General features: G+C 42.1%; 1 protein-coding gene across 3 annotated transcripts in view; it reads left to right on the top strand.

Moving 5' to 3' along the window:
• unc5a (unc-5 netrin receptor A) overlaps window positions 1-26,484 on the top strand; it is a 618,101-nt gene that overhangs the window by 275,027 nt on the left and 316,590 nt on the right. For all 3 annotated transcript variants that reach the window (XR_009806956.1, XM_061901967.1, XM_061901966.1), the window contains exon 2: window positions 11,548-11,760. Coding sequence is in view for 2 of the 3 variants with exons in the window: in XM_061901967.1 (XP_061757951.1) it covers window positions 11,548-11,760 (213 nt within the window). In the remaining variant the exon portion in view is untranslated. The remainder of the gene's footprint in view (window positions 1-11,547; window positions 11,761-26,484) is intronic.

Raw genomic sequence — 26,484 nt, 5'->3', positions numbered from 1 at the left:
CATTATCCATGCGTTTGTTACGTCTCGCCTCGATTACTGTAACGTATTATTTTCGGGTCTCCCCATGTCTAGCATTAAAAGATTACAGTTGGTACAAAATGCGGCTGCTAGACTTTTGACAAGAAAAAGAAAGTTTGATCACATTACGCCTGTACTGGCTCACCTGCACTGGCTTCCTGTGCACTTAAGATGTGACTTTAAGGTTTTACTACTTACGTATAAAATACTACACGATCTAGCTCCAGCCTATCTTCCCGATTGTATTGTACTATATGTCCCGGCAAGAAATCTGCGTTCAAAGGACTCCGGCTTATTAGTGATTCCCAAAGCCCAAAAAAAGTCTGCGAGCTATAGAGCGTTTTCCGTTCGGGCTCCAGTACTCTGGAATGCCCTCCCGGTAACAGTTCGAGATGTTACCTCAGTAGAAGCATTTAAGTCTCACCTTAAAACTCATCTGTATACTCTAGCCTTTAAATAGACCTCCTTTTTAGACCAGTTGATCTGCCGCTTATTTTCTTTCTCCTATGTCCCCCCCTCCCTTGTGGAGGGGGTCCGGTCCGATGACCATGGATGAAGTACTGGCTGTCCAGAGTCGAGACCCAGGATGGACCGCTCGCCTGTATCGGTTGGGGGCATCTCTATGCTGCTGATCCGCCTCCGCTTGAGATGGTCTCCTGTGGACGGGACTCTCGCTGCTGTCTTGGATCCGCTTTGAACTGAACTCTCGCGGCTGTGTTGGAGCCACTATGGATTGAACTTTCACAGTATCATATTAGACCCGCTCGACATCCATTGTTTTCGGTCCCCTAGAGGGGGGGGTTAACCACATCTGAGGTCCTCTCCAAGGTTTCTCATAGTCAGCATTGTCACTGGCGTCCCACTGGATGTGAATTCTCCCTGCCCACTGGGTGTGAGTTTTCCTTGCCCTTTTGTGGGTTCTTCCGAGGATGTTGTAGTCGTAATGATTTGTGCAGTCCTTTGAGACATTTGTGATTTGGGGCTATATAAATAAACATTGATTGATTGATTGATTGATTTACATAGTGAAACCCAATATCTAAGTTACATTTAAACCAGTGTGGGTGGCACTGGGAGCAGGTGGGTAAAGTGTCTTGCCCAAGGACACAACGGCAGTGACTAGGATGGCGGAAGCGGGAATCGAACCTGCAACCCTCGAGTTGCTGGCACGGCCACTCTACCAACCGAGCTATGCCGCCTCATAGTTTTCTCCATTTACTGTCATGACTGCATATTTAAACAACCAATTAAAAGAATTGTAACCTACTGTGCACACCTGACCCCGAAATTACAAAAACTCAACGTTCGATATAACGAGGTCTATAAAATACCGCTCGCACTATTTCCAAGAGCGTTATCGTATTTTCCGGGCTATAGAGCGCTTTCGATTCGGGTCCCAGTACTCTGGAATGCCCTCCCAGTAACAGTTAGAGATGCTACCTCAGTAGAAGCATTTAAAGGGGAACATTATCACAATTTCTGAAGGGTTAAAACATATAAAAATCAGTTCTCAGTGCCTTATTTTATTTTTCGAAGTTTTTCTCAAAATTTTACCCATCACGCAATATCCCGAAAAACGGCTTCAAAGTGCCTAATTTATTCAATCAATGTTTATTTATATAGCCCTAAATCACAAATGTCTCAAAGGACTGTACAAACCACTACGACTACGACATTCTCGGAAGAGCCCACATAAGGGCAAGGAAAACTCACACCCAGTGGGGATGCCAGTGACAATGATGACTATGAGAAACCTTGGAGAGGACCTCAAATGTGGGCATCAACCCCCATCCCCCTCTAGGGGACCGAAAGCAATGGATGTCGAGCGGGTCTAACATGATACTGTGAAAGTTCAATCCATAGTGGCTCCAACACATCCGCGAGAGTTCCGTTCAAAGCGGATCCAAGACAGCAGCGAGAGTCCCGTCCACAGGAAACTATCCCAAGCGGAGGCGGATCAGCATCGTAGAGATGTCCCCAACCAATACACAGGGGAGCGGTCCATCCTGGGTCTCGACTCTGGACAGCCAGTACTTCATCCAATGGTCATCGGACTGGACCCCCTCCACAAGGGAGGGGGGGACAGAGGAGAAAAAGAAAAGAAGCGGCAGATCCACTGGTCTAAAAAGCAGGTTTATTTAAAGGCTAGAGTACACAAATGAGTTTTAAGGTGAGACTTAAATGCTTCTACTGAGTTAGCATCTCGAACTGTTACCGGGAAGCATTCCAGAGTACTGGAGCCCGAACGGAAAACGCTCTATAGCCCGCAGACTTTTTTTGGGCTCTAGGAATCACTAATAAGCCGAAGTCTTTCGAACGCAGATTTCTTGCCGGGACATATGGTACAATACAATCGGCAAGATAGGATGGAGCTAGACCGTGTAGTATTTTATATGTAAGTAGTAAAACCTTAAATTCACATCTTAAGTGCACAGGAAGACAGTGCAGGTGAGCCAGTGCAGGCGTAATATGATCAAACTTTCTTGTTCTTGTCAAAAGTAACAAGTATAACCGTCGTTATATCCACCCGTCCATTATCCTGTGACGTCACGGCGTGACCACACGGAAACAAACATGGCGGATAGGACAGAAAGGTATAGCGATATTAGCTCGGATTCAGACTCGGATTTCAGCGCCGTAAGCGACTCAACAGATTACGCATGTATTGAAACAGATGGTTGGAGTGTGGAGGCAGGTACTGAAAAGGAAATTAAAGAAGAAACAGAAGCTTTTGAGCCATATCACGACAGACAGCGGCACGGGAGGAAGCGTGGACGAATTTGGCGATCGCCTTCTAACCAACGATTGGTATGTGTTTGTTTGGCATTTAATGTGGGTGAAGGGAAAGGCTGGATGCAAATATAGCTACAAATGAGGCATAATGATGCAATATGTACATACAGCTAACCTAAATAGCATGTTAGCACCGATTAGCTTGCAGTCATGCCGTGACCAAATATGTCTGATTAGCACATAAGTCAATAACATCAACAAAACTCACCTTTGTTGTTTCGTTGACTTTATCGTTGGAAATGCATCTGCTTTGAGTGTCGCAGGATATCCACACATTCTTGCCATCTCTGTTGTAGCATAGCTGTCGTCGGTAAAGTGTGCAGAACAAACGAGGGACTTTCGCATCTTTTGACCAGTGGTGCAACTTGAAACCGTCCCTGTTCGTGTTGTTACAACCTCCGACAACACACCGACGAGGCATGATGTCTCCAAGGTACCGGAAAACTGTCGAAAAAACGGAAAATAACAGAGCTGATTTGACTTGGTGTTTGTAATGTGTTTGAGAAAATGGCGGGTCGCTTCACGATGTGACGTCACGGGTGAAAGCGGCATGAATTGATTAACGTGGACCCCGACTTAAACAAGTTGACAAACTTATTCTGGTGTTACCATTTAGTTGTCAATTGTACGGAATATGTACTGTACTGTGCAATCTACTAATAAAAGTATAAATCAATCAAAAAGGTCATTGCGCCGACAGGCAAACAATTGAAAGGCGTTTAAATCGCCAAAATTCACCCTTTTAGAGTTCGGAAATCGGTTAAAAAAACATATGGTCTTTTTTCTGCAACATCAAGGTATATTATGACGCTTACATAGGGCTGGTGATAAGGTTCCCCTTTAAGTCCCATCTCAAAACTCATTTGTACACTCTTGCCTTTAAATAGACCCCCTTTTTAGACCAGTTGATCTGCCGTTTCTTTTCTGCTCCCCCTGTGCCCCCTCTCCACAAAAGAAAGGGAGGTCACAGATTTGGTGACCACAGATGAAACGCTAGCTGTCCAAAGTTGGGACCCAGGTTGGGTCCCAACTTTGCTGTGTGTCATTTGGGGACGTCTTTGCGCTGCTGACATGTCTCCGCTCGGGATGGTCTCTTGCTGGTCCCACTACGGACTGGACTCTCACACTATTAACTAGATCCACTATGGACTGGACAATATTATGCTAGGTCCACTCAACGTCCATTGCACCGGTCGCCCTGGGGGCAGGGGTCCCCTCCAAGGTTTCTCATTGTCATTGTCTCATTGTCATCCCACTGGGTTGTGACTTTATTCTTGCCCTGATTTTCGATCTCAACCGAGGATGTCGTTGTTGCTTGTGCAGCCTTTTAAGACACTCGTGATTTAGGGATATCTACATAAGTAAACTTTGATTGTTTGATTGATTGATAAGCCACACTGAATGGTCTTTTTTTTTTTTTTTATCTTGTGGCACAAGAGTTTGCCACTTGTGCCAGCTTTTTTGAAAAACATCTGTGTTGGCCCTGCGATGAGGTGGAGACTTGTCCAGGGTGTACCCCGCCTTCCGCCCGATTGTAGCTGAGATAGGCGCCAGCGCCCCCCGCGACCCCAAAAGGGAATAAGCGGTAGGAAATGGATGGATGGATTTTACAGGCATCAAATTCCAAATGTCAATATTTGCAAAAAATATCAAAGTTTTCCAGTTTGAATGTTAAATATCTTGCCTTTGCCGTCTACTCAATTGAATATAAGTTGAAAATGATTTGCAAATCATTGTATTCTGTTTTTATTTACATTTTACACAACTTCACTAGTTTTTGGTTTTTGTAATTTCTTAATGACTCGAGGCTACATCCATTCATCCATTCATTTTCCACCCCCTGCTCCCCTTTCGGGGTTGCTAAGGGTGCTGGAGCCTATCACAGCTACAATCGGGCGGAAGGCGGCGTACACCCTGGACAAGTCGCCAGCTCATCACAGGGCCAACACAGATAGACAGACAACATTCACACTCACATTCACACACTAGGGCCAATTTAGTGTTGCCAATCAACCTATCCCCAGGTCCATGTCTTTGGAAGTGGGAGGAAGCCGGAGTACTCGAAGGGAACCCACGCATTTATGGGGAGAACACAGACTCCACTCAAAAAGATCCCGAGCGCAGGATCGAACCCAGGACCTTCGTATTGTGAGGCAGACGCACTAACACCTGTTGCACCGTGCTGCCCTTGATTCAAGGCTGTTCTGACAGTTCTACTTTGAAACTTATGTGAACACTTTGAGAAATGCCTGTCATGTGTTGTGCAATGACACATCTTGGTTTTGTGTGAGGGGGAATAAAAAACAGACAGCCCTGACCTCAAATACTCCTTTGTTAAAGTTGCAATGAGCTAACAGAGAGATTGTGCGAACAACACTGCCATCCATCCATTTTCTACCGCTTATTCCCTTTCGGGGTCGCGGGGGGCGCTGGCGCCTATCTCAGCTACAATCGGGCGGAAGGCAGGGTACACCCTGGACAAGTCGCCAGCTCATCGCAGGGCCAACACTGCAAAAACTGAAATCTAAGTAAGAATAAATATCTCAAATAAGGGTGATATTTGCTTATTTTCTGTCTGATAAGATAATTCTTCTCACGAAGCAGATTTTATGTTAGAGTGTTTTACTTGTTTTAAGGGTTTTGGTCCTCAATGATCTCGGTAAGATATTACAGCTTGTTGCTGAGTTTTTAAGACCTCCATCCATCCATCCTCTGCCGCTTATTCCCTTTCGGGGTCGCGGGGGGCGCTGGCGCCTATCTCAGCTACAATCGGGCGGAAGGCGGGGTATACCCTGGACAAGTCGCCCACTCATCGCAGGGCCAACACAGATAGACAGACAACATTCACACTCACATTCACACACTAGGGCCAATTTAGTGTTGCCAATCAACCTATCCCCAGGTGCATGTCTTTGGAAGTGGGAGGAAGCCGGAGTACCCGGAGGGAACCCACGCATTCACGGGGAGAACATGCAAACTCCACACAGAAAGATCCCGAGCCTGGATTTGAACCCAGGACGGCAGGACCTTCGTATTGTGAGGCAGACGCACTAACCCCTCTGCCACCGTGACCTATATTTAGTAAAACATGCTTGAAACTAAAATATCAACTGTTGCAAAGCTGTGTCATCAACACTCACAAGTATAAAACTACTTTTTTAAAGTAATAATTTCTTACTTCAAGCATGAAAAAAAAATCATGATATCGAGCGCATATCATTATGTCAAGATAATGGCACTAGCATTTAGTTCAGTGGTTCTTAACCTTGTTGGAAGTACCGAACCCCCCCAGTTTTATATGCGCATTCACGGAACCCTTCTTTAGTGAAAAATAAAATGTTATTTTTTTTCAAATTCAAGACAAAGTTGTATGTTTTTGGTAACACTTTAGTATGGGGAATATATTCTAAGTAACAAAGACTTAATTTAGAGTTATATTGACACTAGGGCATGGGTGTCAAACTCTTGCCCGCGGGCCAAAATTGCCGTGTATTTTCATTTGGCCCTTGAGGCAATATCAAATTAACATTAGAGCTGGCCCGCCGGTATTATAGCTGTAACACCGCATTCACCGCAAATACTCATACTTGTTAACCCTCACCCCCGATTTTCCAAGGAAACTCCCAAATTTCAGTGCCCCTCCCGAAAATCACCAGGGGGCAACCATTCTCCCAAATTTCTACCGATTCTCACCTGGACAACAATATTGGGGCCGTGCCTTAAAGGCACTGCCTCAAACGTCCTCTAAAACCTTTCGTCACGTCCGCTTTTCCTACGTAGAAACAGTGTGCCGGCCTAGTCACATGATATATGTGGTTTTTACACACACACACACACACACACACACACACACACACACACACACACACACACACACACAAGCTAATGCGATTTAAGCTTGGTCAACAGCCATACAGGTCACACTGAGGGTGGCCGTATAAACAACTTTAAGACTGTTACAAATATGCGCCACACTGTGAACCAACACTAAACGAGAATGACAAGCACATTTCGGGAGAACATCCGCACTGTAACGCAACATAAACACAACAGAACAAATACACAGAACCCCTTGCAGCACTACCTCTTCCTGGACGCTACAATATACAAACGTATTATTAGCCTGTGGGAAAAGTTTATTTTGATATTTACCTGAGAAGGCTGCAAATAGAAAAGAGGCATTCAATTTCTATTTAAATTGGATTTGATATGCCATTGCTATTTTTAAATTATTAGTATTATTTGAAACTCCATTTTGTATGTCACTATAAAGTTATATAAGTCTCGCTTGTTCAATATTCAATGCAAAACTTGTTTGGGTCCCTATTAAAAGGTTAATTTGTTCAACCTTGGCCCGCGGCTTTGTTCAGTTTAAAACTTTGGCCCACTCTGTATTTGAGTTTGACACCCCTGCACTAGGGGAACATATTCTAAGTAATAAAGACGTAATTTAGAGTTATTTGGTTAGGGTTGGGGTAGGGGTTAGAGGGTTAGGGTTAGGGTTATAATAAGGCCATGCCGAATAAGGCATTAATTAGTACTTAATGACTAGTTAAGAGCCAATATGTGACTAATTTGCATGTTAATAAGCAACTAACTAATGGTGAATATGTTCCCTATACTAAAGTGTTGCCATGTTTTTTTTTACTGGTGCACAAAATGAACCGTGAATGAATATCACCTTGTTCAAACAACAAAATTAAGACAGTGCATAAAGTCACAACAAATTACACACCTGCAAATCATTCAGCTGTTGCGGTTTGCGGTCTCATCCGCGGAGTCCGCGGATAAACCGCGGGTCGGGCGGGTGACATGACGGAAAAATAGATATTAATTAGATTCGTGCGGGTGGCGGTTGAACCATCCGGAAATATTTGATATGCATGGTTATGTGATCGGTATCCTTTGCCATTCAAAGTGCCATTTAAGACCCGTGTCATAAAGCGAAGACGTCAATAAGAGACGCAATTATTCTCCTGAATGACTGTCGGTAGTCACCCAGATAATAAGTATTAGGGCGTGCTATGAAGTCATCTGCTTGTCAGTCCAGCATCATGTTGTGTGTGACTTCCGCGGCAACATGCACACGACTGCAAGGCATACTGGGTGACACAGAGTACACTAATGGTTGTGATATTAACCATTTTAACACTCTTAGTAATATGCGCCACGCTATGAAGCCACACCAATTAAGAACGACAAACACATTTCGGGAGAACATCCTCACAGTAACACAACATAAACGCAACACAACAAATACCCATAATCCTTTGTATTCATGACACCTCCTGACTATTTTATACACCCCTGGCAGCAAACCCCCCGTGCACCGGTAAGGTGGGCAGGGTTGGGGGCGCGGGGGTGTAAAATATATTCAGGAAGTGTCATGACTACAAAGGATTATGGGTATTTGTTGTGTTGCGTTTATGTTGTGTTACTGTGAGGATGTTCTCCCGAAATGTGTTTGTCAATCTTGTTGGGTGTGGCTTCACAACGTGGCGCATATTAGTAAGTGTTCAAGTTGTTTATATCACAACCATCAGTGTACTCTGTATCACCCAGGATGCCTTTCAATCTTGAACGTGTAATTGCGGAAGCTCCACAAAACATGTTGCCGGACCAACAATCGGTTCGTACATGTTGTTGAAGGTGTGTAAGGGAATGGATTCACAGCACGTCCTTATTTTTGTAATCAGGATGAACGCAATCGGATACTCGCGGGAGCGTTAGCGGCTCCAATTGTCATCATTACTCTGTGAAACAGGTTTAAATAGCTCTGTGAGTGGTAAAGGCGGACAACCTCTGATGTATTTCAGCGGACGGTTGGCGGGCGGGTACGGTCCTGATTAAATGTTGGTTCGGGTGGACGGCGGGTGGATGACGACTTTGGAGATGCGGATGCGGATGATATAATTGCCTATCCGCGCATCTGTAGTATCCGTAATATGCCAACAGGGAGAAGTTTGTATTTACACGAAGAGTCAGGTGTGTTTTGACCTCGGCCGAACCCCTGAGGTCGACTCACGGAACCTCAAGGGTTCGATCGAACCCTGGTTAAGAACCACTGATTTAGTTATTTAAGAATATTTTTCCACATATTGAGCAAAAAGGTGTAATTGTTTTATACACCAAGAAAAGTGCACTTATTAGTGAGAATACACTTATTTTAAGGTATTTTTGGGTTCATTGAAGTTAGGTAATTTTACTTGTTTTGGAAAGTCTTGACAAGCGGAATTTTCTTGTTCTATTGGCAGATAATTTTTAGGGATGCACCGATTAATCGGTAACCGAATATATTCGGCCGAATATGGCAAAAAAAGCCACATTCGGCCTTCGGTGGAATGAGTTAAAAACAAGGCCGAATAGTGGCGTGTGACGCAATTTTTTGACGCGGTGACGCAATCAACCAACGTGCAGTGACGTTGGGATATGTTGTGTACCTGTATAAGTGTATGAGGTTACATGCACACACTCTTTGAGATTTAGTGGGGCCTCTGTTTACATTATTAGCCTGTTGTGTAGGCTACCTGTATAAGTGTATGAGGTTACAAGCACACACTTATTGAGATTTACTTGAGCCTTCTGTTTACATTATTAGCATATCTACTGTGGGCTTCACGGTGGCAGAGGGGTTAGTGCGTCTGCCTCACAATACGAAGGTCCCCTGGGTTCAAATTCTGTGTGGAGTTTGCATGTTCTCCCCGTGAATGCGTGGGTTCCCTCCGGGTACTCCGGCTTCCTCCCACTTCCAAAGACATGCACCTGGGGATAGGTTGATTGGCAACACTAAATTTGCCCTAGTGTGTGAATGTGAGTGTGAGTGTTGTCTGTCTATCTGTGTTGGCCCTGCGATGAGGTGGCGACTTGTCCAGGGTGTACCCCGCCTTCCGCCCGATTGTAGCTGAGATAGGCGCCAGCGCCCCCCGCGACCCCGAAAGGGAATAAGCGGTAGAAAATGGATGGATGGACTTTTGCCAAAAGGACAATAATCCACTTTAATGCACTTTATTTTTTTTTGGAATGCATGTTTTGTTTGAAGGCCTAATATAAATGAAAAACTTTGTGCTTTTTTTGAAAAGCAAAAGCTACTGGGATATTGAAAAAATGTCAATATTCAATAAAAAAAATACTTTATTTGAAAAACATGTCTAAATATTTATTCTAGGCTATTTATGCAATATTAAAAAAATTGTGAAAAACTGCATTCATTATTCGGTATTCTGCCTTCGGCCAAGCGTTTAAATTTTATTCGGCTTCGGTTTCGGCCACAAATTTTCATTTCGGTGTATCCCTAATAATTTTGCTTAGTTGAAGTAAAATACCCCTCATTTTTGTAGTTTTTTCCCCTTGTTTTTGAAAACTGACTTTTCGCAGGGGCTTCACGGTGGCAGAGGGGTTAGTGCGTCTGCCTCACAATACGAAGTTCCTGCAGTCCTGGGTTCAAATCCAGGCTCGGGTTCTTTCTGTGTGGAGTTTGCATGTTCTCCCCGTGACTGCGTGGGTTCCCTCCGGGTACTCCGGTTTCCTCCCACTTCCAAAGACATGCACCTGGGGATAGGTTGATTGGCAACACTAAATTGGCCCTAGTGTGTGAATGTGAGTGTGAGTGTTGTCTGTCTATCGGTGTTGGCCCTGCGATGAGGTGGCGACTTGTCCAGGGTGTACCCCGCCTTCCGCCCGATTGTAGCTGAGATAGGCGCCAGCGTCCCCCGCGACCCCGAAAGGGAATAAGCGGTAGAAAATGGATGGATAGATGGCATATCTACTGTGGCTAAGCAGACTTTTGCCAAAAGGACAATAATTCATTTGTTGTGGGTTTATCCACTTTAATGCACTTTGTTTTTTTTTGGAATGCATGTTTTGTTTGAAGGCCTAATATAAATGAAAAACTATGTGCTTTTTTCGAAAAGCAAAGGCTACTGGAATATTAAAAAAATGTCAATATTCAATAAAAGAATTACTTTATTTGAAAAACATGTCTAAATATTTATTCTAGGCTATTTATGCAATAAGTAGCCTAGAGCGGTTTAGCTCGGTTGGTAGAGCGGCCGTGCCAGCAACTTGAGGGTTGCAGGTTCGATTCCCGCTTCCGCCATCCTAGTCATTGCCGTTGTGTCCTTGGGCAAGACACTTTACCCACTTGCTCCCAGTGCCACCCACAATGGTTTGAATGTAACTTAGATATTGGGTTTCACTATGTAAAGCGCTTTGAGTCACTAGAGAAAAAAGCGCTATATAAATATAATTCACTTCACTTCACATTAAAAAAATTGTGAAAAACTGCATTCATTATTCGGTATTCGGCCTTCGGCCAAGCGTTTAGTAAATTTTATTCGGCTTCGGCTTCGGCCACAAATTTTCATTTCGGTGCATCCCTAATAATTCTGCTTAGTTGAAGTAAAATACGCCTCATTTTTGTATTTTTTCCCCCTTGTTTTTGAACACTGACTTTTTGCAGTGCAGGCACTGCTGAATGGACACAAAAAAAAAAAAAAAAACCTTCCAAAGACATACTTTTCCAGCAACTTGTAGAAACTCCTCCCAAAAGAGTGTGCAGGCTGTTATAGCTGCAAAGTGGCAGCCAACTCCATTTTTTTGTAGGAACAATATTTGGTGTCTGCTTCATTTCCCTCTCGAGTGAAGCGATCACCATTGCGAGCTCTCCTGAGTTCAGGACAACATCTTTCATACCTGGCATCCCGACTAAAATCTTCGCCGTTGTTTTTCTACACCAAGGTTCTGAGCACGCCGCTACAGCGACGCTTCCTGCCTTCTCCGACCTGTTGCCGCACTTCTTGGTGGAACCCGTGGATGAGTACATCGTGAAAAACAAGCCGGTGACGCTGGCCTGCCGCTCCACGCCGGCGACCCAGATCTACTTCAAGTGCAACGGGGAGTGGGTTCACCAGGATGACCACTTGATTGAGCGGACCGTGGACCCGGCTACAGGTACCAGTTTTTTTTCCTACCGCTCCTTTATTACTGCGTGAGGCGTTTATAGCATGGTGCAGGCAAGGTTTGCAATTTGCCGATGATTACCGTTCCCCATCAGGCGTCCTCTTGGCTACTCCACCGGCCTATTGAGCCTGCCAGTATCATAATAAGCACATCGGTTTCAGTCTTCGAAAATTTCCATGATCACCTTGGAGACGTGTTTTTGTTTTGGGTTTTTTTCCTCGCCGTTCGTGCTGCAGTCCCCACGCCTCTGCCGCCAGTGCCATAAACATGCGCGACACTGATGTTGTGTGATTCAAATGTGATCTGCCAAATGCGAGCCACCGATTGGCAGGCTGACAACTGACAGGAGACGGGGAACGTGATAACGACAGGTCTTCACAGATGCAAATGTCCAACATAACCTAGCAGAAGATGCTCACCAATCAGTCTGCAGAAAGCTACGGAGGGGAAAAAAATAAAGCATTTCGTTCAGCTGGTCTGCAGGGGAAAAAAAAAAAATGACATCCATTTAGAAAATCAGACAAAATGCTAAATTCCGATCTGGTTCACAAATGAGAAAACTTAAAGCATACTGAGCCTTTGATTGGCGAGTGCTGACTTCTCCCCCCTCTGCGCCCTTAACTTGTTCTTGCCAAATCAAGGTTTCGCTTCTGTGTGAGTGACTTTGAGGCACGGCCAGGGATTTACGTTTCGGTTCGCCCGCAGTGTGTTGTCGACCAACTGGAGAAGCTGCGGAAAAAACAAGAAGAAATGGTAAATGGGTTGTACTTGTATAGCACTTTTCTACCTTCAAGGTATTCAAAGCGCTTTGACACTACTTCCACATTCACATTCAATGATTGTCACACACACCTAATAGGCGTGGTGAAATGTGTCCTCTTCATTTGACTGAAAGGTGAGGGGAGCAGTGGGCAGCAGCAGTGGCCACGCCCAGGAATCATGTTTGATGATTTAACCCCCAATTCCAACCCCTTGATGCTGAGTGCCAAGCAGGGAGGTAATGGGTCCCATTTTTATAGTCTTTGGTATGACTCGGCGGGGGTTTGAACTCATAACCTACCGATCTCAAGGCGGACACTCTAACTTCAAGGCCCCTGAGTGGTTTCTCACACACAGATGGCGGGAGCTGCCATGCAAGGCGCTAAACACGACCCATCAGGAGCAAGGATGAAGTGTCTTGCTCAAGGACACAACGGACTGGAAGAGGTTGGTATAGGGTGGGGACCGAACCAGGAACCGTCAGGTTGCTGGCACGGCCACTCTCCCAACTGTGCCACGCCGTCCTCCAGAGTAGTAGGATGAATATATATATATATATATATATATATATATATATATCTATATATATATATATATATATATATATATATATATATATACATACACATGTATATACATCTATGCATATATATACATATATATATATATATATATATATATATATATATATGTTTGTATATATGTGTATATATATATATTAGGGCTGGGCAACGATTAAAAATTGTAATCGAAGTTAATCGCACTATTTCTCAGATTAATCGCGATTAACTGCATTGTATACGCAAAGCCCAATAATGAATTCAAAAGTAGTGTGTAGTGCACCTTTATTGGAATATTCTCCCACATAAACAAAAGCGCCAAAACATTTGTTGTGCAAACACAATTTAAATCAGTCCTTGTTAAACAGTAGCAGTTAAATAGCATATTTTATGAAAATCAACTCAAAAAATGTAAATACAAACATTTAAGCTTATTGCCACTGCCAGGGTATTTAAGTTATCCTGTTTGTTATGGAAAATAAATATAATCTACATACAAATCTCTGAGCCACAATCATAACATCTGAACAGGCAATTTCTGAGGTAACAGCAGAAACATTTTTTTTATCAGGGATCTTATGTTTAAAAAACCTATATTATAGGTAGTGGGCTGTTTTAGGGAATTTTTGATCAAATTATCCGTAGTAGCAATATTAATAATGTTGTGTTTATTCTGCGTAGTGCACTTAAAATCATTATGACCATATCTAGGAATTGATATGATGGGAATTTTCCGATTGTTTGATGTTATGAGCCAGGGAATAAAAGAACTACCCTACCCAGCATGCAACAGGAGTGACGAGCATGCGCGGTAGCCCGGTATAGGTTGTGTCGCCATGACGGCATCTTGTATGTTGTGATATGCACGCTCTGAAAGCAAACGTTAAGAACTCAGCCAACACTCCTCGTCTGCATTATTCATAAATAGACAGACAACACAAATACTCCGCTGCTTCACAGGCCGCTGGATGTAGCCGGCAAAGTATTCCCATGCTAGCTAGCCGGTCTAGCAAGCACGCGTCATTCAGTCCAAAACGGCCCGATCTATCCACATTCAGAATTATCTGGCGGTCGTAAGTGATCCCGGAGTGACCACGCTGTAAGCCAGCCATGACATTTGCAGAATTGTCCAGTATTTTTGCTAAATGTTCCATCTTTACCAAGAGCCCCTCGACGCCGGGCGACGCCATCTTGTTAAGAAAATGCGTTAACAAAATAAAAGCATGTAAACAACATACGCAAATGTGCGATAAAATAATTGTCGGCGTTAATAGATTGATGAGTTAACTCATAATTAACGCGTTAATTTGCCCACCCCTAATATATATATATATTATATATACCCCTAATATATATATATATATATATATATATATATATATATATATATATATATATATATATATATATGTGTATATATATGTATATATATATATATATATATATTCCGGCCCCCAGACACCGTTTTTTCTCTTAATTTGGCCCCCTTGAGTCAAAATAATTGCCCAGGTCTCTGCTATAGCATGAGAGGGCGGCAAAAGGGCTGCTAATTATTACAACGGAACAGATTTTAAAAATGTTTGTTTTTCTGGTTTTCTTCTGCTCCACACCTGCTGTGGGAGCACTTAGAGGAACAAACTCAAACGCTTGGTGGCAACGTCATCACAGCAACCCAGTAGCACTATTTATTGTTCTCTGAGGGGAAAAATGGACAGTTCTCTTTGGGGAGAGGCATTTTTGCTAAGTGGATGACACACCCGCCTAATTGCACCTCAGCATCTATGAGTCACCAATACATTGGTGCTCATCCTCTCTCTTGTCTGTACAGTATATATCCTCCCGAGGACCAGGGTCCTCTGAGGTGGAAATGTGTGTTTTGCATAAAAGGGCTTTTTTGTTAGTTTTACAATGTTAAACCCTGACAAAAAAAAAAAAAAAAAAAATCTAGGGCAAAAGAAAATTTAGAGGATACTCGTTCTCAAAAAGATATAAGTAGTGTAGAACTGACATTTAGTTATATTTAAACCAGTGTGGGTGGCACTGGGAGCAGGTGGTGAAGTGTGTTGTCCAAGGACACAACAGCAGTGACTAAGATGGCGGATGCGGGGATCGAACCAGCACGGTTTCCCGCAGTGCTTTGTTGTTAAGGAACCCGCCTCAACAACAAAGAGCCAACGCCTGAAACAAAGTCTTAACAAGCTGCTCCGCTTAGTTCTGCCTCTGTCGGTACGACTATGCAGCACCCAGCATTGTCCCACCCACTGAACCATCTGATTGGTTACACTCAGAGCGGTAACAACCAATCAGCAGTGCGTATTCAGAGCGCATGGAGTCAGTCAGTGCTCACCGCAGGCAGAGAGGAAAGACGGTGGGGTAAGCAGAAAGGTGTTTAGCAGGTGAGCATAATGCAGCGGACTCTCCCCAAATACTTGCTCATTTCCTGACAATATCTGCGTACTTTCTCTTAACATGTTTTATCTGCCCTCCTGTTAAAATGTAATAATCACTTATTCTCCTGTTGTTTGATACTTTACATTAGTAGTCACAGGATCATACAATGGTCATAATTAAAGTCCTCATGCGTCCAGGGGCGTATTTCTTGAGTTTATAAACATAATATAAATTAAAAAGAAAAAAGATTCTGTGATGCTAAAAAATATCGACATAATCATAGAATGTATCGGCGAGATATGCTATTGCACTTGGTATCATTATAGTAGATGTTAGGTGTAGATCCACCCATGGCGTTTGTTTACATCGTGACGCCGGTGATCTACGGTGTGTAGTGAAACATCTTTTAGCTATTCCTCGTCCCGCAGGGATGATACTTGTTAAAAACGTACTTTGTCGCCATGGAGGCTAAGTTTAGTGATTTACAAGTAGCTAAAACACTGAGGCAGGACGTTAGCCACTAGCTAGCTAGCTATGTCTTCAAGCACCTCTTCCGGTGGGCGTTTCAGTGTTATAACTTCACCTTTATCGTCCGTTTATAAGCCAAAATGTGTCCGTTCTCCCTTTTCTGTCTACACACTGTCTGCTTGTAAGTACTCCATGATTGTGCGCTGCCGAACATGCTCGTCTGCTTGTAAACTAGCAATGACACGACGTGAGAACGACGGGCGCGGTGAGGCGGTGGCAAACCAGTACTTTTAGAGGCGGTATAATAACGAATATGATTATTTGTATCGCGGTACTATACTAATGCCGGTATACCGTACAACTAGTACTGGGCGATATGGCCTTTTTTTTAATATCTCTATATTTTCAGGCCATATCGCGATACACGATATATATCTCAATATTTTGCCTTGGCCTTGAATGAACACTTGATGCATATAATCACAGCAGTATGATGATTCTATGTGTATACATTAAAACATTCTTCTTCATACTGCATTCATATATGCTACTTTTAAATTTTCATAGATAGATAGATAGATAGATAGATAGATAGATAGATAGATAGATAGATAGTACTTTATTGATTCCTTCAGGAGAGTTCCTTCAGGAAAATTAAAATTCCAGCAGCAGTGCACAGAGTTGAGATCAATTTTAAAAAAAGTAAAAAGTAAATAATGGGGGTTTAAATGGAAACAAAATAGAGAAATATTACAATAACAATGCTGAGAAGGAAATCACAACTAAGTCAACTGACTGTGTTTATTAAAGAGTTATTAAGCAATGGCACAAACGTTCATGTCATTTCCAAACCAGAAAGTGCAAGATTTTCAGAGACATTTTAAGTGTCTAATAAAAATGAGCTGCATTATAGGAAATCAAATAGTGTTCGTCCTTCGCTATGTGGTAAGTTACTAAGGACGTTTTCTCCTTCTGTTGTTGACTATTTTTTTCATACAGTGTTGATGTGGAAATGGTTGCCTCAGCATTTTGTTGGTGTGGCACCGGCCGGACATGTACTGCTTGCCTGTGTATCGGCTGGGGACATCTCTGCGCTGCTGATCCGCCTCCGCTTGGGATGGTTTCCTGCTGGCTCCGCTGTGAACGGGACTCTCGCTGCTGTGTTGGATCCGCTTTGGACTGGACTCTCGCGACTGTGTTGGATCCATTGTGGATTGAACTTTCACAGTATCATGTTAGACCCGCTCGACATCCATTGCTTTCCTCCTCTCTAAGGTTCTCATAGTCATTATTGTCACAGACGTCCCACTGGATCATTATTGTCACCGATGTCCCACTGGGTGTGAGTTTTCCTTGCCCTTATGTGGGCCTACCGAGGATGTCGTGGTGGTTTGTGCAGCCCTTTGAGACACTAGTGATTTAGGGCTATATAAGTAAACATTGATTGATTGATTGATGATGTTGACATGCGGAGTTTCAAGCACTCTTCATTCTCCAGCGTGTGACTTACTAGCAGCAATGCTACTTTTGGTAGCAACGGGTTTGGCCCACACTTGACAAATTACGGTTGTCTGTTCGACATATTCCCACTTGAGGCCAAACCACCGCCAGACGATGGACCCCCTTCTGTTTTTCTTGGGAATTAATTCATCCTTCAATCGCATTTTCTTTCTCTCGTATTACCACTCGCACGGCTCTGCTAGCATCACAGCTAACGTTACCCATGCTGCTACCTCTCTGCTCCGCGAGAGCGTACACGTATGTGACGTATAACGTGACAGTATGTGACGTGTGTAAGAAGGAGCTCTTGCTGTCTGTGAGAAGGAGGGACAGGAAAGAATAAGAAGAGCCTGTATTGTAATGGGGCGGTATAGCTCAGTTGGTAGAGCGGCCGTGGCAGCAACTTGAGGGTTGCAGGTTCGATCCCCGCTTCCGCCATCTTAGTCACAGCCTTTGTGTCCTTGGGCAAGACACTTTACCCACCTGCTCCCAGTGCCACCCACACTGGTTTAAATGTAACTCAGATATTGGGTTTCACTATGTAAATCACTTTGAGTCACTAGAGAAAAAGCGCTATATAAATATAATTCACTTCACTTCACTAATGCCTGCAGCCAAAAGCAACTGCGTGAGAACGTCTACTCCAGGGGTTATCAACACGGTGCCCGCGGGCACCAGGTAGCCCGTAAGGACCAGATGAGTCGCCCGCTGGATTGTTCTAAAAATATCTCAAATAGCAGCACTTACCAGTGAGCTGCCTCTATTTTTTAAATTGTATATATTTACTAATAAGTTGGTCTCGTTTTGCTCAACATTTTTAATTCTAAGAGAGACAAAACTCAAGTAGAATTTGAAAATCCAAGAAAATATTTTAAAGACTTGGTCTTCACTTGTTTAAATAAATTCATTTATTTTTTTTACTTTGCTTCTTATAACTTTCAGAAAGACAATTTTAGAGAAAAAATACAACCTAAATTTGATTTTAGGATTTTTAAACACATATACCTTTTTACCTTTTAAATTCCTTTCTCTTATTTCCTGACAATTTAAATCAATGTTCAAGTAAATGTATTTTTTTATTGTAAAGAATAATAAATACATTTTAATTCAATTCTTCATTTTAGCTGCTGTTTTTTCAACAAAGAATACTTGTGAAATATTTCTTCAAACTTATTATGCTTAAAATTCCCCCCAAAAATATTCTGGCAAATCTAGAAAGTCTGTAAAATCAAATTTAAATCTTATTTCAAAGTCTTTTCAAATTTTTGTTCTGGAAAATCTAGAAGAAATAATGATTTGTCTTTGTTAGAAATATAGCTTGGTCCAAATTGTTATATATTCTAACAAAGTGCAGATTGGATTTTAAACTCTTTAAAACATGTCATCAAATTTCTAAAATTAATCTTAATCAGGAAAAATTACTAATGATGCTCCATAAAAAATTTTTTTTTGTTTTTTCCAAAAAGATTCGAATTAGCTAGTTTTTCTCTTCATTTTTTTCGGTTAAATTTTAAAGAGTCAAAATTAAAGATAAACTATGTTTTAAAATTTTATTTACAGTTTTTTCGTGTTTTCTCCTCTTTTAAACCGTTCAATTAAGTGTTTTTTTCATCATTGAAAAGGAAAAAAAATGTACGACGGAATGACAGACATAAATACCCATTTTTTTATATATACAAATTTATTTATTAAAGGTAAATTGAGCAAATTGGCTATTTCTGGCAATTTATTTAAGTGTGTATCAAACTGGTAGCCCTTCGCATTAATCAGTACCCAAGAAGTAGCTCTTGGTTTCAAAAGTCTGCTTTGGACTGGACTCTCGCGACTGTGTTGGATCCATTATGGATTGAACTTTCACAGTATCATGTTGAACTTTCACAGTATCATGTTAGACCCGCTCGACATCCATTGCATTCCTCCTCTCCAAGGTTCTCATAGTCATCATTGTCACCGACGTCCCACTGGGTGTGAGTTTTCCTTGCCCTTATGTGGGCCTACCGAGGACGTCGTAGTGGTTTGTGCAGCCCTTTGAGACACTAGTGATTTAGGGCTATATAAGTAAACATTGATTGATTGATTGAAAAAGGTTGGTGACCCCTGGTCTACTCGAATATCACGATATAGTCATTTTCTATATCGCACAGAGGCAAACCCGCGATACATTGTGTATATCGACATATCGCCCAGACCCTACGTACAACAACCCTACACTGGAGTTAAGATCATGGCTCCTTTCCTTCCCACCGGGCCACATTTTTTTTAGTAATGTCAGGCTATTAGTTCAAATGTAGGACACTACTTCCCTGTCTCTCCCCTCTTCTTCTTCTGTATACAACACATGAGAAGAAGACTCTCCCATGAATATTAAGCAGCGTATTTGCCTCTTCCTATAGTTGTGACCTTGTAGAGTTGGCTGCCCTTCTATGATAAGATGATCATGAATTGCGTTGTGCCACATTGTTCCCATAAATTAGAGTTTGCGGGAACATCATATTACCCACGCAGCGTGACTCTGCCAGCTTTTAATGCCGACGACCCATCCGTCATGTAGTTATGAGCTCTTACAGTCAGCGATTATTTTTCAATAAAATGAATCTGTTTTGCTTAGGTTTATCAAACTCTGCCAACTTTTAAGTCTAAATCACGCTGGTGGTCATGTGTGTGAGCTTCATCACTGTCTCTGATGTACAGTGGGGCCAAAAAGTATTTAGTCAGCCACCGATTGTGCAAGTTCTCCCACTTAAAATGATTACAGAGGTCTGTAATTTTCATCATAGGTACACTTCTACTGTGAGAGACAGAATATGAAAAAAAAATCCAGGAATTCACATTGTAGGAATTTTAAAGAATTTATTTGTAAATTATGGTGGAAAATAAGTATTTGGTCAACCATTCGAAGCTCTTTTGGCTCAAAATCTCACGATACATGGCCCCATTCATTCTTTCCTCAACACGGATCAATCGTCCTGTCCCCTTAGCAGAAAAACAGCCCCAAAGCATGATGTTTCCACCCCCATGCTTCACAGTAGGTATGGTGTTCTGGGGATGCAACATATTATTCTTCTTCCTTCAAACACGACGAGTTGAGTTTATACCAAAATGGATACATGGATGATACAGCAGAGGATTGGGAGAATGTCATGTGGTCAGATGAAACCAAAATAGAACTTTTTGGTGTTCTTGGGATGCAACTCAGTATTCTTCTTCCTCCAAACACGACGAGTTGAGTTTATACCAAAAAGTTCTATTTTGGTTTCATCTGACCACATGACATTCTCCCAATCCTCTGCTGTATCATCCATGTATCCATTTTGGTATAAACTCAACTCGTCGTGTTTGGAGGAAGAAGAATACTATGTTGCATCCCCAGAACACCATACCTACTGTGAAGCATGGGGGTGGAAACATCATGCTTTGGGGCTGGTTTTCTGCTAAAGGGACAGGACGATTGATCCGTGTTAAGGAAAGTATGAATGGGGCCATGTATCGTGAGATTTTGAGCCAAAAGAGCTTTGAATGGTTGACCAAATACTTATTTTCCACCATAATTTACAAATAAATTCTTTAAAATTCCTAGAATGTGAATTATTGGATTTTTTTTTCACATTCTGTCTCTCACAGTTGAAGTGTACCTACCTCTGTCATCATTTTAAGTGGGAGAACTTGCACAATCTGTGGCTGACTAAATACTTCTTTTGCCCCACTGTATATATGTCTTGTGGGACTGTGCCGTTGTGAAGGACACATGGCAGTCCAGAGGTATGACTGCTTCAAAGTACCCCACATCGATCCTGCAAACACTTAGCTTGTTTAATGTCAGTCCTGCCCTGAGGAGTTTACGCATGGGCCCCTCTAAATCCCCCTCAAGTCAGAAGATTTCAAGAGCACACATCCATGTGTACGTGTTATTTACCAATACATCCTCAAAGGGATATCAAAAGGATAGGATTGAGGGGATTCAGTTATTTCGTTTGGGGGGGTGGGGGGAGTGTTTGCTCCTTACAGACTTGTCAGGTTGTCCTCAGAACCTGGTCATCACTCTGGACACCAAACTTTGATTTGTTGCCAGGCAACAGGACTCCTGGCGATACTAAAATGGGCCTTGAGGAAGGAAAAATGTTGAGTTGAACACAAACCCAAGTTGACAATTGATTGACAATTTAAACACAGTGGAACCCTCTTAAAAATAGCTGTAGAGCAGGGGCGAACAGGTTTTATCCGGCCCACCTGATGAGTTTGCTAAGTAATAAAATGAGCTGCATTTCTTTTGAACGGAAGAAACTTCTGTTCTCAATCAATCAATCAATCAATGTTTACTTATATAGCCCTAAATCACTAGTGTCTCAAAGGGCTGCACAAACCACTACGACATCCTCGGTAGGCCCACATAAGGGCAAGGAAAACTCACACCCAGTGGGACGTCGGTGACAATGATGACTATGAGAACCTTGGAGAGGAGGAAAGCAATGGATATCGAGCGGGTCTAACATGATACTGTGAAAGTTCAATCCATAATGGATCCAACACAGTCGCAAGAGTCCAGTCCAAAGCGGATCCAAAGCGGATCCAACACAGCAGCGAGAGTCCCGTTCACAGCGGAGCCAGCAGGAAACCATCCCAAGCGGAGGCGGATCAGCAGCGCAGAGATGTCCCCAGCCGATACACAGGCAAGCAGTACATGGCCACCGGATCGGACCGGACCCCCTCCACAAGGGTGATTGGGACATAGGAGTAAAAGAAAACAAACGGCAGATCAACTGGTCTAAAAAGGGAGTATATTTAAAGGCTACAGTACACAAATGAGTTTTAAGGTGAGACTTAAATGCTTCTACTGAGGTGGCATCTCGAATTTTACCGGGAGGGCATTCCAGAGTACTGGAGCCCGAAATGAAAACGCTCTATAGCCCAAGTTCTAAATGTGTCCACTGGATGTCACAATAGCAATTCTGTTAGGACTAGCAAGAGGTACAAAGGCAAGCGAGTCTCTGTCTTCTCTCCCTCGACCCACATGTAACTTAAAAACTGACGTTTTATGTCTTCTACTTCGAACACATCATTATTTGGCCCCATTACTCCCCCATAATGTCTCCGTCAAAAATGAGAAAACTTGATTGATTGTGAAGTTTTTTGAGATCTTAAAGAATTGAATCCATGTAATGCTTTAAAAAGGAAAATGAATGAAGGCTTGTTAAATATTCCATTAAATAGTCTTTACATTTGATACATTCAACAATAAAAGATATATAACCTGTAACATGTATATACAAAATTACGTAAAAAAATGGATACATTATGTACATATACACAGTATAAATGTCATGTGATTTGAAAAACAATACATCGTATTTTTCGGAGTATAAGTCGCTTCGAGTATAAATCGCACCTATCGAAAATGTATAATAAAGAAGGAAAAAAACATAAGTCACACTGGAGTATAAGTCGCATTTTTAGGGGAAATTTATTTGATAAAACCCAACACCAGGAATAGACATTTGAACGGCAATATAAAATAAATAAAGAATAGTGAACAACAGGCTGAATAAGTGTACCTTATATGAGGCATAAATAACCAACAGAGAAGGTGCCTGGTATGTTAACGTAACATATTATGGTAAGAGTCGTTCAAATAACTATAACATATAGAACATGCTATACGTTTACCAAACAATCTGTCACTCCTAATTGCTAAATCTGATGAAATCTTATACGTCTAGTCCAGGGGTCGGCAACCCGCGGCTCCATAGCCGCATGCGGCTCTTTGGCAACTCTAAAGCGGCTCAGCTGCACAATCGCCGACCCCCCAGATTGTTGTGGGGAGATTCCGTAATTCAATGCCTCTCCCGGACATCACCCGGAGTCAACGTTCTCCAATTTTCACTCGGACTACAATATTAAGGGCGTACCATGATGATATTACTCTTAACGTCCTCTTGAACGTCATCGCGCCCGCCGTTCACCGAATGCTATTTTCGTATCGACCGGACACATGCATTTCGCTGCTTCTATCGGCACATGTATGAGATTGCAAGGCATACTGGGTGACACAGAGTACACTGACGGTTGTGATATAAACAACTTTAACACTCCTACTAATATGCGCCACATTGTGAACCCACACAAAAGAAGAATGACAAACACATTTCGGGAGAAAATCCTCACAGTAACACAACATAAACGCAACACAACAAATACCCAGAATCCTTTGCATCCATGACACAACCTGACTATGTTACACACCCCGCGAGCACCAAACCTCGCCTCCCCCCCACCCTGCGTGGTTAAGGTGGGCGGGGTTTGGTGCTCGCGGGGTGTATAACATAGTCAGGAATTGTCATGGATGCAAAGGATTCTGGGTATTTATTGAGTTGCGTTTATGTTGTGTTACTGTGAGGATTTTCTCCCGAAATGTGTTTGTCATTCTTCTTTTGTGTGGGTTCACAATGTGGCGCATATTAGTAGGAGTGTTAAAGTTGTTTATATCACAACCGTCAGTGTACTCTGTGTCACCCAGTATGCCTTCCAGTCGTGTGCGTGTATCTGCAGAAGCCTCTCACAACATGTTGCTGGACTGGTAAGCATTTTGTACATGTTGTAGAAGGTGTTTAAGGCAATGGATCCATAGCATACCTTTATTCTTGTCATCTGGGTGACCACCAGCAGATATCGGCGAGAAAAGTTGCGGCTCCCATTGTCTTCCTTATTTTGTGAAACGGGTCGAAATGGCTCTTTGAGTGGTAAAAGTTGCTGACCCCTGGTCTAGTCTCTTACGTGAATGAGCTAAATAATATCTGATATTTTAGGGTAACGTGTTAATAATTTCACACATAAGTGTTTCCGGAGTAAAAGTCAGGAACCATGAAAAAAAACTGCGACTTATAGTCTGAAAAATGCGGTATAAAAAAATAGGGGGTGGGGGGTATATACACTATGTACGTGACCCTTTTTGAAAAGTTTTTACGTCCGTCTTTTTATGGTTTGTTGAGTTAGCACTGGCTTGATACGTGGACATGCCAAAGGAGGTATTTGATACCTAGAAGAGTTTGCATGTTGTGTTTTATGTTTAATGCCAGAAAGACTGACTTAAAGATGAATCCTGGCTTTGTAGTTAACATGTGAAGTCCAAGCTCATTGTGTTTTTGAAACCGCACCAATTTCCTCAGAATTTTCAACAAACGTGAAGTGTTTGTCTAGGATTACTTGTAAATGTGTACATTTTCAGAAAGTGCTTGTTCTATTTTTTTAGTAAAACAAAGAAAACAACCTAAAGTTGTTTTTATTTTTAAGTTATCATGCCATGATTTTACCATTCCGGCCCGCTCGGGAATAGATTTTCCTCCATGCGGCCCCAGAGCTAAAATGAGTTTGACACCCCTGCCTTAGAGGAACTTGGTGATTATTTCTACCTGAGTCACTTGCGCTCCCTGCCCAACACTCTGTACTGAAATGCAGAATGAAATAACCTCAAAGAAAAAAAATTTAAATTTCATGACAGTTTGATATATCAGCCTTGGTTTCATTGGCCGGTTCCTGTGTGGTCACATGGGAGTCTGAACAGTGGCCTGTGTTCGATATGAAAATCTTTCTTTTCACGTTTTGATGGATGAATAACCCAACAATGATCAATCACGGAGTTTGATTTTGAAAAGAGCTAGAGGTGTAATACCTAAAAACTATCAATATTATATTTTGAAATATGGTAAGCTGTCCCACAGTCATGGAAGACCCTGATTTGTCGCCGTACTGTAAATCTTTAACAAAGAAATACTGCTCCTGTCAGACCGGGTAAGTCAGATTGGTTTATAAATATTTTTCAAGCCCTGCAGCATTACTTTCACACAGGTGAATGTTAAACATAAATTACAACATGTCCCAGTGAATTGAAATTGACATTTTTCATGTCCTTGCAATAACACCTGGTGCATATTAGATTCATTTTTGAAGTCACGTATGAAAAGGTTTCAGTAATTAATTGAAATCAAAGGAAAAATCAGATTGTTTTTGTTGATGTTTTTATAAGAATCTCATGGTAAACCCAGTTTAATTACTACCTTGATTAATAATTAGTTATAACAATTCACCTTTGCTGTCGTTTAGTAAATTATAGTCATTATTCAGAGTGTCCAACTCTCATACTTGCCAACCTTGAGACCTCCGATTTCGGGAGGTAGTGGATCGGGGGCGGGGGATGTGGAGGCGTGGTTGGGGGCGTGGTTAAGAGGGGTGGCGTATAATTCACCAACTCGGGTATTTGATGATATATATATATATATATATATATATATATATATATATATATATATATGAAATACTTGACTTTTAGTGAATTCTAGCTATATATATTTATTATATTATATATATATATATATAAAATAAATAGTTTAATTTCCCACAGCACCTATCAAATACACAGTAATGAAAACACAGTTGTACTACTAACTGTACTGCGCTTGCTGGTTACTAAAAAAAACAACAACAATTACCTTTCACTATTTGAGTAACCTTTGTTCTGCCATTTGCGTATTGGCGAGCGATCTCCGAATCCGGGAACATCCTTCACGGATTTGTTGTAGTCATCCGCAAATGAGAACGGGATGTTGCTTCCAGCTATCAGCATAGCCATCTTTGTCTCAGCATAAGATACACCATCGGGTCTCCATTTTGCGAGGTGGGCCATAATACTGGGTTGTGAACGATGCTGCGCTGCGGACGCTTTGTGCTTCGCTGACCGTTCATGGCTGAGTTTATCCGTTCGACCGCCGTGTTCAATGGAGAAGTCTGTTCTACAAAATTTACAGGCGACATACCCATTCCCCTTCGAACTCTCCTGGATAAACTGAAATTCTTGTTTCCAATCGTTCTGGAACTTGTAAGCGTATTTCTTCATTTTGCTCGTCGACTGTGTAATATATTGGGTTAGAGTCTATAACAAGGCGACGTGATGAAGTTACGTCTCTTTACTCTGGGCTTCAGAATAGGCTCCCTAATTCATGTTCCTTGACTGCACTTAAATGTAGAATATATTTACATTTTATTCTAT

Source organism: Nerophis ophidion, linkage group LG05, assembly GCF_033978795.1.
Source record: "Nerophis ophidion isolate RoL-2023_Sa linkage group LG05, RoL_Noph_v1.0, whole genome shotgun sequence".
NCBI lineage: Eukaryota > Metazoa > Chordata > Actinopteri > Syngnathiformes > Syngnathidae > Nerophis > Nerophis ophidion.
Note: the sequence above shows the minus strand (reverse complement) of the source record. Positions and strands in the feature narration are given on the sequence as shown.